Consider the following 17,976-nt stretch of genomic DNA (forward strand, 5'->3'; position numbering starts at 1 on the left):
TGCACTTTTTATTTTTATTTTTTTGTTAAAAGTAAGATTCTGGAGTCTGATATGTGAGGCAACATGTGCAGGTGCTATTTTCCTCGTTAGTTTCGCCAGAAACTACCGTATTTTTTGCTCTATAAGACTCACTTTTTTCCTCCTAAAAAGGGGAAATGTGTGTGCGTCTTATGGAGCAAATGCAGGCTGCGCAGCTATCCCAGAAGCCAGAACAGCAAGAGGGATTGCTGCTTTCACTGCGCAGCGATCCCTCTTGCTGTTCTGGCTTCTGAGAATATTTTTTTTCTTGTTTTCCTCGTCCAAAAACTAGGTGCGTCTTGTGGTCTGGTGCATCTTATAGAGTGGAAAATATGGTAGCTTTCCCTCACATTTCAGCATTTTGGCCAATGGAAAGAGTCACAGCAGTGACTGACATTTAAGAGAAGGGATCTAGTCAATTCGAGATCTTGCCATTTAGGAAAAAGGATCTAGCCAATTTGAGGCAAGGGTGTGGTTGTTTCTGAAGGACCGGCACAACATAGCACCCAAAACAACCAGTACATTAAAGATAATGGGCTTGCCTCAGGACCCCTGGTGAATTCATGGCAGGAGTGAAATCTGAGCCAACGACCTTCCGGGTACGTAGCTCAGTCTCTTCACTGCAGTGCTATGCCAACCCTCTGGTCCATCTGCAGATAAGCATAAGGAGCAAACTTTGCAAGCAAGGGGTCTGCACTTAGAGATATCCATTTGCATGTGATGGAAATACAGAATCAGTTCACACTCTTGTGTCAGAACTGGAGCTCAGCTGCTACAGAATCTCTCCTTCTCCTTTAGTGGGGCTCATTCTGCCTTCATTTCTAATCAGCCAGCGGCTGCTGTGAGTCTTTTAGAGTTTTACTTCATCTGCTCTATCCATTTCACACTGAAGGCAGCGCAGGGGAAGTTGGCTCTCAAGTCGTGACTCAGCTGGAGAGGAAAGGACAAACACAGGGGTGGGGGTGGGGAAATGAATAAGATATATGAATTCATGTTAAGGATACAGTCATACCTCATGTTACATTTGCTTCATGTTACGTTCTTTCAGGTTACGTCCCGCGGCGAACCGGAAGTACCGGAAAGGGTTACTTTCGGGTTTCGCTGCTTGCGCATGCGCAGAAGCACAAAATGACATCACACGCATGCGCAGAAGCACCGAATCGCAACCCGCGCATGCACAGATGTGCCGCTGCGGGTTGTGCTCTTTCCATGTTGCGAACTGGCCTCTTGAACGGATCCCATTCGCAACCAGAGGTACTACTGTACAGTGGTGCCTCAGGTTACATACGCTTCAGGTTACAGACTCCGCTAACCCAGAAATAGTGCTTCATGTTAAGAACTTTGCTTTAGAATGAGAACAGAAATCGTGCTCCGGCGGCGCGGTGGCAGCAGGAGGCCCCTTTAGCTAAAGTGGTGCTTCAGGTTAAGAACAGTTTCAGGTTAAGAACGGACCTCCGAAACGTATTAAGTACTTAACCCGAGGTACCACTGTATCAGCATTTAAAGATGACGTGGTGAGTTCAGGGTGGGGTGGGGTTCAGTTTGGATGAGGCCCTGAATTCTTTCCAGTTACTGGGATCCTATAACCAGGCAGGTTACAATCTAACAGAGGAGTTTACTGAATGGGTCAGACAAATTTCTTTGTAAGACAACGAACTTAGCTGGCCACTTACGAGTCCTCATCAGCGTCCCAAAAGAATTAGCTAAATTGAGAGAGCTTCAACTAAGGGCTGATCTTCATGCAGGAAAAAAAATGCTATAAATAAATCAGAAATTAAATCATTGCAACAAAAGGGGGGGGAAACGCTATGTAAAAAACACATCGAAAATTTATTTGCTCTCTGGTGCCATCTGGTTTTGCGTGTTTATAACGCATCCAAAATGTTTTTTTGACTCATGTAAAGTAAAGGTAAAGGGACCCCTGACCATCAGGTCAAGTCGTGTCCGACTCTGGAGTTGCGGCGCTCATCTCGCTTTCTTGGCCTAGGGAGCTGGCGTACAGCTTCCGGCACATGTGGCCAGCATGACTAAGCCGCTTCTGGCGAACCAGAGCAGCGCACGGAAACGCCGTTTACCTTCTCCCCGGAGTGGTACCTATTTATCTACTTGCACGTGCTTTCGAACTGCTAGGTTGGCAGGAGCAGGGACCGAGCAACGGGAGCTCACCCCGTCACGGGAATTTGAACCGCCGACCTTCTGATCGGCAAGTCCTAGGCTCTGTGGTTTAACCCACAGCGCCACCCGGGTCCCTTTTTGATTCATGTAGCTGAGTCCTAAGTGATGGCTTCTGCCAGGCTAATGAGTGGTCCTTTTCTCCACCCCACTCACCCAGCTGCTAGGTAAGAGGGCAATAGCCAGAGTGGTATGCAAACAGAGCTGGAAGCAGCCTGGAAGCTGGAAAAACAGCAACCTGCTTGCTCTGTGATGGATCCAAAGCTGTCACTAATGGCAAAGCAAGCTCTGTTGGGGTGTTAATACTGTGAGCCCCTCTCTCTGATCACCAGTGTCGAAGCAATGGTTCTTCAACATCAACTTTGTTGGACCGGTCACGTTGTTCAGTTGCCTGATTATCGTCTTCCAAAGCAACTGCTCTGTTCCAAACTTTAAAAAGGAAAGCGTAATGCTGGTGGTCAACAAAAGAGGTTTAAAGACTCTCACAGGGCAAATCTAAAAAACTGTAGTATAAACATCGACAATTGGGAAACACTGGCCTGTGAGTGCTCCAGTTGGAGAACAGCCTTTACCAAAGGTATCATGGGCTTTGAAGACCCTCGAACTCAGGACGAAAGGGAGAAACGTGCTAAGAGGAAGGCACGCTTGGCAAATCCACACCATGATCAATTCCTACCTGGAAACCTACGTCCCCACTATGGAAGGACGTGTGGATCCAGAATTGGCCTCCACAGTCACTTACGGACTCACTATTAAGACCGTGTTCATGGAAGACAATCTTACTCGGCTACGAGTGATCACCAAAGAAAGAAGAATACATCCTGTAATCTTTTGGCTTGGATGTGATCCCTTACTTCAAAATTGCTTACATCCCACAGATATTTTAAGACTGTTTAATAATAATAATGGCTATAAAAAGCCCTACAAAGTCAGTGGCCATTGGCCACTCAGATTCAGACTAAATCTTTCAGAAAACATTATCACATTATTACCAAGAGAAGGAATGATGACTGATCCAAACAGAGCTGATATTATGGTTACCAAGCCCTTAAAATCGCTCCATGTTAAATCAGAAGTTGCCTGGAGGAGTCCGTACGATAATAATGAACCCTCACCTTGTTCAAAACCATCTCTTGGGTTGTGGGGTCTGAGATATTCAGGGAAGTGGTCAAGCCCATTGACAAGATGACCTGGGTTCCACCTGACAGAGGAGAAAATCACACACAAACCACATTTGTTCCTTTTCTGCATAAGTTCAGCCACAAGTCCCAGAATTAGCAGACAGGAAGAAAAACCTTTTCTCCACATCATGTGTCTTTGTATAAATGCCTGTCATTTAATTACTTTATTTATTTATGACATTTATATCCTGCTTTTCACGACGGGAGGCATTCAACTACCCCACGTCCCGTCAGGGCAAGGAAGCAGGAAGAGAAATTGCAAAGTCAGGTGAGATTTAGGAAGAGCAACACAGGATGCTTCAGTCCCTGGATGACAAGAGCTTACCTGTATCTGGAGGTAGAGAAGGGCAGGAAGGCCTTGGCGGGGGCCTCTTGGTTCCAACTGGAGCTGCGGAAGGAGCTGGAGGAGCCACAAGAACACAAGTCAGCTCTTTCCTTGCAAAAGATCCAGCCCCTCCCACATAAGTTGGCCCCATCACCCAGCCCAGGCCCTGAGACTAGGGAGAGGGGCTGCTTGTGGGGAACATGAGTAGACCCTTCTCTGTGGTACTGCCCCAGTTGTGAGACTCCCTCCCATGCAGAACTAATAATAATAATAATAATAATAATAATAATAATAATAATAATGTGTGTTTGTTAATATATTATAAGTTGCTTTGAGTTACTTACCTTGGTAAAAAAGATTAATAATAAACAACAACAACAACAACAACAACAACAATTTTGATAAAAACCAGATGTAGTCTGACCTCTGTTTATGTTCTGTGCAAGGTGAATGTTCAATAAACCCACTTCTTGGGGTTAGGATAATGCGAGCCTTATTTGTTTGTTTGTTAAATTTATATACCGCAGAGTATATATGATCCCAGGGCAGTTATCTCAGCCTACAGATACTTGCATTCCTTCCAGCTCTGCCGCTTAGCTCAAAATGCATACGCTTCAGGTTACAGACGCTAACCCAGAAATTGTACCTCGGGCTAAGAACTTTGCTTCAGGATGAGAACAGAAATCGGTGGCAGCGGGAGGCCCCATTAGCTAAAGTGGTACCTCAGGTTAAGAACAGTTTCAGGTAAAGAACGGACCTCCAGAACGAATTAAGTTCTTAACCTGAGGTACCACTGTACTTGCGTGCCTAGGAGCCAACTCCCAGGGGCCGAAGTCCCTTCACACACACCCCAAATGTTTGAGGGAGCTTCCCCTCCCAAGGGTTGACGGTCACTGCCATTCAAATGGTGGGTGTGAGCCACATCATGTGATCAATTCTGTTGGGCAGAACTTAACTGCCCCCCAATATTGTATTCAAGTCGGCACCCCTGCTTGTGTGAGTCTTCCCTGTTCAGATGAATGTCAAAGTCAGTATGCTTACCTGGTGCTGAAATTGGAAGCTTAATAATTTTGGTCACCTTTGTTGACGATGTGGTGGTGCCAGTTGCCCTTGTGACATTTGTAGTTAGTGTGGTAGCGTGCCGTGAGGCGGTGGGTTTCCCTATTGTCTTTGGTGCTGTAGTGGTTGTGAGCAGTGAAATGGTGGAAGAAGCAACTGTTGAAGTGACCCTGGCAGTTTTACTGGTGGTAGATAAAGCTTCACCTCTGGAGGTGGTTGTGAAGGTCATCTGTGGTCCTGAGGTGAGGGCAGGGGAGCTTCCAGATGTGGTTGTGAGCTCAGTTGTGGTTGATGTGGTCTGTTTTGGCGATGTGACAACAGGGATGCCACCTTCACCCTTGGTTGCAGCTAGCGATGGGGAGAGGAGTGCTGTCGAAGTGGCTTGATAACTTTGGATAAAAGTTGTGAGCTCAGAGCTGGTTTCACCAGGATGGAAAGAAGGAGCTGTTGTTGGGGTGGAGGTTCCTTCTGCAGATGTGGCTTTTTCTGGACTGTGGGATGCCAGCAGTGTTGACCTATTGTCTTCTACTGCAGTGCTGATGAACATAGTTGGTTGTTGGCTGAGTGTTACGTCTGGAACAGTGCTCCTGGGCCTCGCTGTTTGACCTGTGATTTCAGTTGATGGGGTGGTGGAAGAGAGGCCTGTTGACGTGGTCTCTTCTGGCGTTGTGCCAGCAGTGGTGGTACTTTCATCCGTGGTCTTAGCTAGTGATTCTGTTGGAGTGACTGCACTTCTTTGGATAAAAGATGTAGGCTCAACGCTCGTTTCACCAGGAGAGGATGAAGGATGAACTGTTGTTGGGGTGGTGGTTCCTTCTGCAAATGTGGCTTCTTCTGTGCCGTAGGATACTGGCAGCGTTGAGTCTTCTACTGCACTGCTAATGGAGGTGGTGATCTCTTCTGTCGTGCCGAAAGTCACAACTGCTGGAGTGCCGGTTTCAGATGTCGTTTCAGTTGGTGAGAGAGAACTGTGCGCTGCAACAGTTGTGAGATGAGCTGTGGATTTACCTGGAGAGGAAGACGGACTGGAGACCGACAAAGTGTTGAGCCTTGTGGCAGTCACAGCAGTTTCGGATGTGGAGGGCTCAGCGGCCGTGGCTGGCAATGTGCTTAGCAATGAGGTGGTGGGTTGGGTTGCTGAGCTTGCCTTTGGTGCTGTAGTAGTGAGACTGGGGCTGCTTGTTGTGGTTTGGAGCAGTGAAATGGTGGAAGAAGCAACTGTTGAAGTGACCCTGGCAGTTTTACTGGTGGTAGATAAAGCTTCACCTCTGGAGGTGGTTGTGAAGGTCATCTGTGTTCCTGAGGTGAGGGCAGGGGAGCTTCCAGCTGTGGTTGTGAGCTCAGTTGTGGTTGATGTGGTCTGTTTTGGCAATGTGACAACAGGGATGCCACCTTCACCCTTGGTTGCAGCTAGCGATGGGGAGAGGAGTGCTGTCGAAGTGGCTTGATAACTTTGGATAAAAGTTGTGAGCTCAGAGCTGGTTTCACCAGGATGGGAAGAAGGAGCTGTTGTTGGGGTGGAGGTTCCTTCTGCAGATGTGGCTTTTTCTGGACTGTGGGATGCCAGCAGTGTTGGCCTATTGTCTTCTACTGCAATGCTGATGAACATTGGTTGGTTTTTGGCTGGTTTTTGGCTGAGTGCTACGTCTGGAACAGTGCTCCTGGACCTCACTGTTTGACCTGTGATTTCAGTTGATGGGGTGGTGGAAGAGAGGCCTGTTGACGTGGTCTTTTCTGGCGTTGTGCCAGCAGTGGTGGTACTTTCATCCGTGGTCTTAGCTAGTGATTCTGTTGGAGTGACTGCACTTCTTTGGATAAAAGATGTAGGATCAACGCTCGTTTCACCAGGATAGGATGAAGGATGAACTGTTGTTGGGGTGGTGGTTTCTTCTGCAGGGCTGATGGTCACGTCTGAAAAAGCAGTGGTGGTCTCCTCCGCTGAAGTCAGTTCTCTACGCTTTGTGGTTTTGAATGTGGTTATGTCTTGAGGAGCTAGCGATTGGGATCTTGAGCTAGTTTCTACTATCATAGTGCTGGTGGCTTCTGGGATTTCAGGTGTAGGGCTGCTAGCCACATCACCTAAAGCACCAGGGCTGGTGGTCATTGCAGATGTTGAACTGCCAGCGGCAACTGTCCGAGGTGAGTTGGTGTGGGGCTGCAGGGCTGCAGAAGAGAATGTGGATGGAGGGGAAACAGTTGAGAGTGTGGGTGAAAGGGCTGTGGAGGTGACTTCTACACTGGTGCTGAAGATTGGTGGATGTTCTGTGGAAGAGACAGACGCATGCATGGATCTTTCTGCTCCAGTGTTGGGGGTGGCAAAGCTTTTGGCTGTGGTCATGGTATGCAAAGTAGCAACAGATTCTGTGATGGGCGTGGCTTTGTCTTGAGAGGCTGAAGATAGGACTGTAGGGCTTGTTTCTTCTTCCAAAGTAGTAGAATCCGTGGTTCCAGGTTCTGAAGTGCCAGTGATAGCTGTTGAATCATGCAGTGAAGAGAAGAGGAACATTGTTGGCTGTTGGCTGAGTGTTGGCTCAGTGCTCCTGGGCCTCGCTGTTTGACCTGTGATTTCAGTTGATGGGGTGGTGGAAGAGAGGCCTGTTGACGTGGTCTCTTCTGGCGGTGTGCCAGCAGTGGTGGTACTTTCATCCGTGGTCTTAGCTAGTGATTCTGTTGGAGTGACTGCACTTCTTTGGATAAAAGATGTAGGCTCAACACTCGTTTCACCAGGATAGGATGAAGGATGAACTGTTGTTGGGGTGGTGGTTTCTTCTGCAGGGCTGATGGTCACGTCTGAAAAAGCAGTGGTGGTCTCCTCCGCTGAAGTCAGTTCTCTACGCTTTGTGGTTTTGAATGTGGTTATGTCTTGAGGAGCTAGCGATTGGGATCTTGAGCTAGTTTCTACTATCATAGTGCTGGTGGCTTCTGGGATTTCAGGTGTAGGGCTGCTAGCCACATCACCTAAAGCACCAGGGCTGGTGGTCATTGCAGATGTTGAACTGCCAGTGGCAACTGTCCGAGGTGAGTTGGTGCGGGGCTGCAGCGCTGCAGAAGAGAATGTGGATGGAGGGGAAACAGTTGAGAGTGTGGGTGAAAGGGCTGTGGAGGTGACTTCTACACTGGTGCTGAAGATTGGTGGATGTTCTGTGGAAGAGCCAGACACATGCATGGATCTTTCTGCTCCAGTGTTGGGGGTGGCAAAGCTTTTGGCTGTGGTCATGGTATGCAAAGTAGCAACAGATTCTGTGATGGGTGTGGCTTTGTCTTGAGAGGCTGAAGACAGGACTGTAGGGCTTGTTTCTTCTTCCAAAGTAGTAGAATCCGTGGTTCCAGGTTCTGAAGTGCCAGTGATAGCTGTTGAATCATGCAGTGAAGAGAAGAGGAACATTGTTGGCTGTTGGCTGAGTGTTGGCTCAGTGCTCCTGGGCCTCGCTGTTTGACCTGTGATTTCAGTTGATGGGGTGGTGGAAGAGAGGCCTGTTGATGTGGTCTTCTCTGGCGTTGTGCCAGTAGTGGTGGTACTTTCATCCGTGGTCTTAGCTAGTGATTCTGTTGGAGTGACTGCACTTCTTTGGATAAAAGGTGTAGGCTCAACACTCGTTCCACCAGGAGAGGATGAAGGATGAACTATTGTTGGGGTGGTGGTTTCTTCTGCAGATGTGGCTTCTTCTGTGCTGTAGCATACCGCCAGCGTTGAGCTACTGTCTTCTACTGCAGTGCTGATGGAGGTGGAGGAGTCAGCTACTGCGGTGACATCCGTGGTTGGCAGTGTGCTTAGCCATGGGACAGTGGTGGATTGAGTTGCTGAGCTTGCCTTTGGTTCTGTACTAGTGAGACTGGGCCTGGTTGTGGTTTGTGAAATGGTGGGACCAACAGAATTGGAAGTGACTTTGGCCGTAGTGCTGATGGTAGGAGAGCCTTCACCTGCGAAGGTGGAATGAGAAGTTACCAGGGTGAACCTGGATGGCCTAGTATTGGTAGAATAGCTTCCAGGTGTGGGTACAGCTGGTGAGGGGACTGGTAATTCTTCTGTGGACATTTTTGCTTGGGAATGGGTGGTTTCTTCTGCAGGGCTGACAGTCCCTTCTGAAATAGCAGTGGTGGTCTCCTCAGCTGTGATCTGAACAGCGCTTTTACCTGAAGAGGATGATGGGTCAGGACCTGGGGCAGTCCCTGTTGTTGAGGGGTGTGTGGTGGAACTGCTTAGCAATGGAACGGTGGATTTCTCTGTTGCATTTGTCTGTGGTGTGGAGGTGCGACTGGAGCTCGTTGTGAAGGCAGAGTGAACTGTGGCTGCACCTGGGGAGGAAGAGAAGTGAGATCGAGTTCTGCACTGTGGCACAGAAAGAGCTCACCTTCTCCAGAAACTGAAAATTTCTTTTAGAATTCCATACTTGGCTAGACAGACAAAAATTCTGACATGGGATATGGCAACATCCTTCACACAGTTTGCACCCCAGCTCAGCAACCTTTTTTAAAAAGATTGTTTTCTTCTGAAAATATTTATGGATTATAAGCATTCCTTTGTGTCTCTCACTGGGCTCCCCTGTAGTTTAGCACCTCTCCCTTCCTTCAAAACTCCCCTTAAAACCCACATTTCCCTGCATGGCCGTTGGCTTATCCTCAGAATCATCAATCCCTCAGTTTCTCCCCGTTTGTCTGCCTTAAACTGTGAGCTGCTTCTGAGTAGACAGCTGTTTGTGTACTTCCTATGAAACGCTCATGGTTGTATACTGACTTGTTTAATGCTAATAATAAAGATTTCTGCTAGCATAGCTTGGGAACGAGTGCAGCTCAGGGTTAGAGCATCCGCTTTGCATTCAGGAGATCCCAGGTTCAATCCCTGGTGTCCCCAGGAAGATCTCCGATCTCCAATCTGCAACCTGGAGAGCCACTGCCAGCCAGTGTAGGCAGTATTGAGTCTCGTGGATCAATTGCTCTCTTAATATAAAGAAGTCCCCTATGTTCTTAGTTCAGTTGTGCTACAGCTACTATAGTTCTTAGGCCATTTGCTGGATCCCAAGGTCAGCAACCAGGGACGCGGGTGGCGCTGTGGGTTAAACCACAGAGCCTAGGACTTGCCGATCAGAAGGTCGGCGGTTTGAATCCCCGCAACGGGGTGAGCTCCCATTGCTTGGTCCCTGCTCCTGCCAACCTAGCAGTTCAAAAGCACGTCAAAGTGCAAGTAGATAAATAGGTACCGCTCCGGCAGGAAGGTAAACGGTGTTTCCGTGTGCAGCTCTGGTTCGCCAGAAGCGGCTTAGTCATGCTGGCCACATGACCCGGAAGCTGTACGCCGGCTCCCTCGGTCAATAAAGCGAGATGAGAGCCGGAATCCCAGAGTCGGCCACAACTGGACCTAATGGTCAGGGGTCCCTTTACCTTTAAGGTCAGCGAGGGACGCTATTAGGAAGGGATGATAGAGAGCCCACGGACTACACCTGGGTTATCCTGCTTGGATTTCTAGAGAATCCTGGTGTCAATTACTGCTCCATCCACACACCACACTTGTCTTTGCACTGGCAACTGTGCAACAGGTGGACAAGTGGACACCTCAGGTGGGGGCAGATTTGGCCCCGGGCTTCCAGTGGCTTACCCTCAATTTGCATGCCTTCCCTCCTCGCCAGAGAACAACTAGAGAAGAAACTGATATGAAATTGACATGCACCCAACTGTTCAAAAGAGATTCCTGAAGCAAGCCTTAGAGGCAAGCCTTAGACTCCATGCCAAAAAGAGAAAGCAGCAGCAGCAGTTTCTACACTGTGCAGGGTCCAAAGTACCCTGGGGCTTTGCCTGTTGCAACACCCCAGCGTATTTCAACAGCTCCCAGGAAAGGAAAAGAAAATACAACTCTGGTGCTATTCAGTTCCCAAAGTGGCTAAAATCCCTAGGGAGCATGGCGCAGTGGAAGTAAAATATGCCGGACTTCCGGGGTCGGCGCCATCGGTAATGGCGGATTCCCTCTAACTTTGAGGGATTCAGCTCTGCGGAAATCGGGTCTTGCCGCTACGGCGAAGCGGGGACCCTTCAAAAAACCACAGGCGGGTGAAGACTGTGATCGTGGGGCTCAGCGGGCACCTTTAGCGCCCCCCCCCCAATTTGCAAAGGAACCCGGCTCCGGGCTCCGGAGCGAAACGGGGTGAGCGGCGCGGTGCTGAGAGTCAATTGCTTCTTCCGTGGAGTGAAGCCGCACAGCTGTTGCCGGAGAGCGCTGACTTTTTTCCTGTGACAATTCGGCTATCAAAACAACTACCCGTGAGTAGGTTAAAGCTAAAGATTTGAAAATAAGGGAAGAAAAAGTTCTAATTTGGCACCGAAGCGGAAAGGCTTAAACAGGAAGTCCGCCTTCCGTTTCTTGTAAACAGATTAAAGCAAAGATCTCCTAAGCTAAGACTTGGAAAATCGTTTGAAAAGGACTTAATCCTAACATCAATACATGAGATCTCCCTCCCTGAGCTGCAGAAGAGGGGAGGGAAAAGGGAGAAGTATTTTTTCCTGCAAAAAGAGAGGAAAGGAAACAAAGATCACCGCTCAATGCCTGGGAACGGGCTGTCAATGGGCAATAAGATTGCCGCATTGTGAATCGCGCTGTTTATGGACAATGTAACTTTTTGACAGCTAACTCTGCAAGAGAGATACTTTGTTTTTGACTGGTTTCTCCGGACTCTAAGGTAACTGTAAATTAACTGAAATTGAAACTGTTCCTTATTTTGTTAAATGGGGGACTTGGAAGAGTTATTTTAATGCAACAAGTACTGACTGTTACTGTGTCCCCCTAGAGGAACTTTGAAATTGTTACAACTGGCCAGGGAATTTTCCACTTTAAACCGGCCAGGGGAATTTTCCATTTCGAAACAAACTCCGGCCGTGGGATCGACCTTGAGCTTCAGATAAAGTGTTATGGCAGACTTGCTTCAAGAAAAAACAACAAGGTCTGGTAAATCGTGGCAGCAGTGAAGAGCATCAGCATCTGGCCCTTCTGTACCACCAGGGGGAGCATCTGTTCAAGCTAAGTCAAAAGGAATGGCATCTGAAGATGTTTTAGCTTTGGCATTAGGTAAAATCAATGAATCTTTTTAAAAACTAAGCAAACAAGTAGCTGAAGCAACAACTAAAATTGACCAAAATACTACAAGCATCAATAACTTGGGACAGAAGGTGAACACTAACACAGAATCTATTGAGAAATTGCTACAGGAAACTACTTTGACCCGAAAGACAGCTGAAGAAGCAAAGGAAAAAGCAGTGGCTGTAGAGGAGAAGACGGCAGACTACCAAAAACCTTTTTTGAGATGACTGACAATATGGACTTAATTGACATTTGGAGAACAAAGAATCCCTTGGGTAGAGAGGGAACTTTCTTCTCCGAAGCCAAAATGACATGGACAAGAATTGACCAAATTTGGATAACTAGAGGACTGGCTCCTAAGACTAGAAAAGTGGAAATTTGCTCTAAAACTTGCTCCGATCATAATGCTGTGAAAATGGAGATGAAACTAACACCAATTGGCTCCTTCAGATGGAGGATGAATGACACCTTGTTTAGAGACGAAGAGGTTACCAAGAAGGCCCAAAAAACCTTGAGAGATTACTTCGAGATAAATATGAATACTACCATTGAAAAAAGAGTAATCTGGGACGCAAGCAAAGCGGTTATGAGGGGGTTTCTGATTCAACAGAATGCAATAAAGAAGAGAACTCAAAATGAGAAAAAAGATACAATTCTGGAGAAAATAAAAGAGGGTGAGAAGAAATTGAGAGCGAAACCAAAGTCACAAGAGATTCTGAGAGAAATAAAGTTATATCAAGTCCAATATATGAAAATGATGAATCAGGAAATAGAATGGAAAATTAAACAGATGAGACAAAGGACATTTGAATCGGCTAATAAATGTGGAAAATTGTTAGCCTGGCAAATGAAAAAAAGACAAAAACTTAACACCATTACAAATTTGGAAGTGGAAGGAAAAAATATACAGAATCCAGTGGAAATTAGAAAATGTTTCCAGAGGTACTTTAAACAGTTATATACACAAGGGCCACAGAAAGAGATTGATATAGATCAATTTTTAAAAACAAATGGATTACAAAAAATCTCTCAAGAAAACAAGTTAACATTGAACTATAAAATAACAGAACAGGAGGTAGAAGGTGCCATCCAGAATATGCAGCTGGGCAAATCTCCAGGGCCGGATGGGTTAACTTCAAAATATTATAGATCCTTGAAGGATTGGATAATTCAACCACTAAAGGAGGTTTGTAATGAAATTTTGGAGGGGGGAAAAGCGCCAGAGTCGTGGAAGGAAGCTTACATTACACTTATACCGAAAACTGAGTCTGAAAAGACACAACTTAAGAACTACCGCCCCATATCCCTGCTTAACGTGGATTACAAATTTTTTGCAGATATTTTGGCTAAAAGATTAAAAAAAGTATTAGTGGAAGAGATACATAAAGACCAAGCTGGCTTTCTCCCGGGTAGACACCTGTCTGACAACACGAGAAATATAATTAACATTTTGGAAAAACTGCAAGTGAACATTAATACTAAACCAGTTTTAATATTCGTAGATGCGGAGAAAGCTTTTGACAATATTTCTTGGAGTTTTATGAAGAAAAATCTTCAGGGGATGGGGGTTGGTCAAGGTTTTGAAAATGGTATAGGTGCAATTTATTCAGAACAAAAGGCTAAACTAATTGTTAATAACGTGGTGACAGAGGAATTTAAGATAGAGAAAGGGACACGACAAGGTTGCCCAATTTCCCCATTGCTTTTTATTTCGGTCCTGGAGGTTTTGCTAAATATGATCAGAAGGGACCAACTGGTTAAAGGTATTCAGGTCAGAGCCAAACAGTACAAATTGAAAGCTTTTGCAGATGATTTAGTACTGACATTACAGGAGCCAGAATCTAGTACTAAAAGAGTATTGGAACTGATTCAATAATTTGGTCAAGTGGCAGGATTTAAGTTGAACAAGTTAAAAACTAAGGTTCTCGAGAAAAATCTAACACCGATTGAGAAAGAGAGGTTTCAGAAGGAGACAGGCTTAACATTGGTTAAGAAAGTAAAATACCTGGGAGTTAACATGACCGCTAAGAACTTAAATTTATTTAAAGATAATTATGAAAAATGTTGGTCAGAAGTGAAAAAGGATCTAGAAATATGGTCAAATTTGAAGCTTTCCTTGCTAGGCCGTATTGCTGCTATAAAGATGAATGTATTGCCAAGAATGTTGTTTTTGTTTCAATCATTGCAAATTTTGGACAAAATGGACTGTTTCAAGAAGTGGCAGAGAGATATTTCTAGATTTGTCTGGCAGTGCAAGAAGCCCAGAATAAAATTTAAAATACTAACCGATGCAAAGGAAAGAGGTGGATTTGCCCTGCCAGACCTTAAACTTTATTATGAATCAGCAGCATTTTGCTGGCTGAAAGAATGGCTGCTTCTTGAGAACACAGACATTTTGGATTTAGAAGGTTTTAATAACGTTTTTGGGTGGCATGCATATCTGTGGTATGACAAGGTTAAAGCACATAAAGCATTTAGAAACCATATTGTCAGGAAAGCATTGCTCAATGTCTGGATAAGATATAAAGACTTACTTGAAAATAAAACCCCAAGGTGGTTATCACTGATGGAAGCGAAGGCTCAGAAAAAGCTCAATATGGAGGCCAAATGGCCGAAATATTGGGAGATTTTGGAACAAGAAGGAGAAAAACTGAAATTGCAGAGTTTTGAGAAACTTAAAGATAAAGTGCGAGATTGGCTTCATTACTATCAAATAAGGGAGGCTTACAAGAAAATTGGCTTCCAGGTGGAAAAATCAAAATTGGAAACAGAACTGTTAGATCCCAAAACTAAGATACTATCAAGAATGTATAACTTGCTGTTGAAATGGAATACTCAGGATGAAATGGTAAAATCTGCTATGATTAAATGGGCACAAGATGTTGGACATAACATTATGTTTGCTGACTAGGAACAGTTGTGGACCACAGGTATGAAATTTACGGCATGTAATGCCTTAAGAGAGAATATTATGAAAATGATATACAGGTGGTACATGACACCAGTCAAGCTTGCAAAAATCTATCATTTGCCCAACAATAAATGTTGGAAATGTAAAGAAAATGAAGGTACATTCTTTCACCTTTGGTGGACGTGCCCAAGGATTAAGGCTTTCTGGGAGATGATTTATAATGAAATGAAAAAGGTATTTAAGTATACCTTCCTGAAGAAACCAGAGGCCTTTCTCCTGGGCATGGTCGGCCAATTGGTGTTAAAGAAGGATAGAACTTTCTTTATGTATGCTACAACAGCAGCAAGAATACTTATTGCAAAGTATTGGAAGACACAAGATTTACCCACCCTGGAAGAGTGGCAGATGAAGGTGATAGACTATATGGAATTTGCGGAAATGACTGGCAGAATCCGAGACCAGGGAGAAGAGTCGGTGGAAGAAGATTGGAAGAAATTTAAAGATTATTTACAGAAACATTGTAAAATTAATGAATGTTAAAATGATGTCGGAATGAAATTAAGTGGTTTTAGCAGCAATGTTAAAAAGGAGTATGTAAAAATGGATTGTTAACAGGTGAAAATGTAAAGCTATAATATATTAAGATAAAGAATTAAGATAAAAACAAAGAGGGAAAGGATTTGCTGAAGTAACCATTTGAACTGGAATACAAAAAAGGGAGGTGTGAGGAGGTCAGGGAAATAAGTGAATGAAAGGCAAGACATGGAAAGATGGATTTTCTTTTAATTGTTTTTATTTTTTCTGTACTTTGTATTTTTTGTTTCTTTTTTCTATTTTTATTTCTTCTTTACTTTTGTAACTCTTTTTGAAACTCTAATAAATATCATTAAAAAAAAAAAAGGAAGTAAAATATGCCACAGACAGAACTGAGCCGGGAAGATGGTTCTGTTATGAACAGGTTTCTTCTCTGCCTATTTTACTCCATGCTGCATTGCTGTCCCTGCAGAAGCATTTCATGCCCCTTCTAGCTGAAAGTTAGGAGCTACTCCTTGTGGTACAATGGACAAGCTCCCTAGTTTTTCGCTGATCTTGAGTAATTCTGCGCCCAAGTTTTTACACGAGCCACAAAAACACACGTTTCCATTCCTACGGTTTTTGCTTTCTTTGGCCAAGGGTTATTAACAGCTGATTCGCGTATGAACCAAGGCAAGGATTTGGCTGATTCTGGAACTCCGGCTTTCCTCCAAAGCCACCTTTCTTTCCCCCCCTCCCAACACGTTGCTATGCATTAGTCAGTGAGACTTGGCAGCAGTCACTCACCATGGGTCCAGGTGCAGCAGAGAAGACACAATAATAAAAGGGGCACCACAGGGAAATGATAGCAGCCCATTCCGGCAATGCGTCTTGCTTGCCCTTCCAATCTGGGACCAGCAGCCCGGTCCGCTCTGTGTGTTGTAACGCCACAAGTGGTGCTTCTAGAAATCCTTGCTGTTGGTTTACTTCCTTGGCATGGTTTCCTGGTTTGAAAGACAGTTGGAGGGTGGAGTGCCCAAAACCCGCTCCCTTTTTTTCGCTCCAAAGCCTTTGAATAGCTTTCTCACTGTAAGAGCTGTTTGACAGTGGAACGGACTCCCATGGAGAGTAGGGGACTCTCCTACATTGGAGGTTTTTAAGCAGGGGGCTGGACTGGATGATCCTTAGGGGTCCCTGTCCAACTCTACAATTCTACGATTATATCGTAGGGAATTGTCATTTTTAATAATAAAATAATAATAGTAGTAGTAGTAAATTTTATTTATACCCTGCCCTCCCCGGCCAGAGCCGGGCTCAGGGCAGCTAACACCAGTAAAATTACAGTAAAAACATAATAGGGGAAAAAAAACCCAATTTAAAATACAGGTTAAAATGCAATTTAAAATGCAGCCTCGTTTTAAAAGTAGCCCATGGATCAAAAGCATAAGGGGAAGGAAACATAAGGGTCAGACTGAGTCCAAACCAAAGGGCAGGCGGAACAGCTCCGTCTTGCAGGCCCTGCGGAAAGATGTCAAGTCTTGCAGGGCCCTAGTCTCTTGTGACAGAGCGTTCCACCAAGTCAGGGCCAGTACTGAAAAGGCCCTGGCCCTAGTTGAGATCAATCTAACCTCCTTGAGGCTTGGGACCTCCAAAGTATTGTTATTTGTGGACTTTAAGGTCCTCTGCGGAGCATACCAGGAGAGGCAGTCCCGTAGGTACGAGGGTCCTAGGCCACATAGGGCTTTAAAGGTCAAAACCAGCACCTTAAACCTGATCCTGTACTCCACCGAGAGCCAGTGCAGTTGGTAAAGCACTGGATGAATGTGATCCCGTGGCAAGGACCCTGTAAGGAGCCTCACCGCGGCATTCTGCACCCGCTGTAGTTTCTGGGTCAGTCTCAAGGGCAGCCCCACGTAGAGCGAGTTACAATCATCAAGCCTGGAGGTGACCGTCTCATGGATCACAGTGGCCAGATCAGGGCAAGAAAGGTAAGGGACCAACTGCTTAATACGGCGGAGATGGAATCCAATTTGAAGATCAAGCACAGCAAATGCCTAACTTAAGCATGGCCAGGAAGCCTCAGAGGTTGTCCTGGTGGAGCAGCTGGTCGCTGAAAATTAGAGACACCAGTGTTTGTGTCTGTCTAAATGCCATATCATCTCACTGGAAGCCAGTCCCCTAAATCCAGATCTGTATGGAGGGGCATTGTTATGTACTGAAGTTCTCACCCTGGGCCAGCAGGGGGATATTGTAGATAGTTTTCACTCAGGTCCACATATGCAAATAAGGGATTGAAAGTGACATTCAGTGATTGGATAGTTATGGAAAGTGGTTACAGTTGCGTTGTAGTGGAGCTCTATATAAGCAGGCTGGCTGAACCCTTCAGTTCAGTTCTGTTCTGGCCTGTGAATAAACAAGAGCTGTTTGAAGAATCGCTGTGCCGTCTGATATGTTCACCCACAACTTAACAGGCATTAGCAGCAGTGGTTGCTCGGTGCTGAGAGGAAATCATTGAAAAACACGCTTAGAAGCCACTTTGCATTGTTTTTCCCGTTTAAGGGCAAAATCTTATAGAACTGCTCACACAAGCAGTGGTGGTGTTTATTGTTTTATTAATATTTCTTTTCTTCATTGAATGCACACTCCGTTTCAGAACCACTGTATTAGGGTAAATCATACTGCAAAAAAAAAAATATGTATTAGGCAAAAGCGCATTCAAAAATGTGTATAT

At 45.4% G+C, this 17,976-nt stretch overlaps 1 protein-coding gene across 3 annotated transcripts; it reads right to left on the reverse strand.

The window, feature by feature from the left end:
• LOC310762142 (uncharacterized protein) lies at positions 1 to 16,178 on the reverse strand. Of its 3 annotated transcripts, none has more exons than XM_083612686.1 (5): positions 16,053 to 16,178; positions 4,738 to 9,051; positions 3,697 to 3,759; positions 3,306 to 3,391; positions 1 to 948 (listed from the first exon to the last, which is right to left on the reverse strand). In XM_083612686.1, the coding sequence occupies exons 1-5, from the start codon at positions 16,120 to 16,122 to the stop codon at positions 877 to 879; spliced, it is 4,605 nt and encodes a 1,534-aa protein (XP_083468812.1). In that variant the 5' UTR covers positions 16,123 to 16,178; the 3' UTR covers positions 1 to 876. The 3 variants fall into 3 exon arrangements, with proteins under 3 accessions (XP_083468812.1, XP_083468811.1, XP_083468813.1); XM_083612685.1 differs by having other exon boundaries at positions 3,697 to 3,771; XM_083612687.1 differs by lacking the exon at positions 4,738 to 9,051 and having other exon boundaries at positions 3,697 to 3,771; positions 16,053 to 16,138.
• Positions 16,179 to 17,976: the final 1,798 nt, after the last annotated feature.

The sequence above is a fragment of the Podarcis filfolensis genome, assembly GCF_964270895.1.
Source record: "Podarcis filfolensis genome assembly, chromosome: 5".
Lineage (NCBI taxonomy): Eukaryota > Metazoa > Chordata > Lepidosauria > Squamata > Lacertidae > Podarcis > Podarcis filfolensis.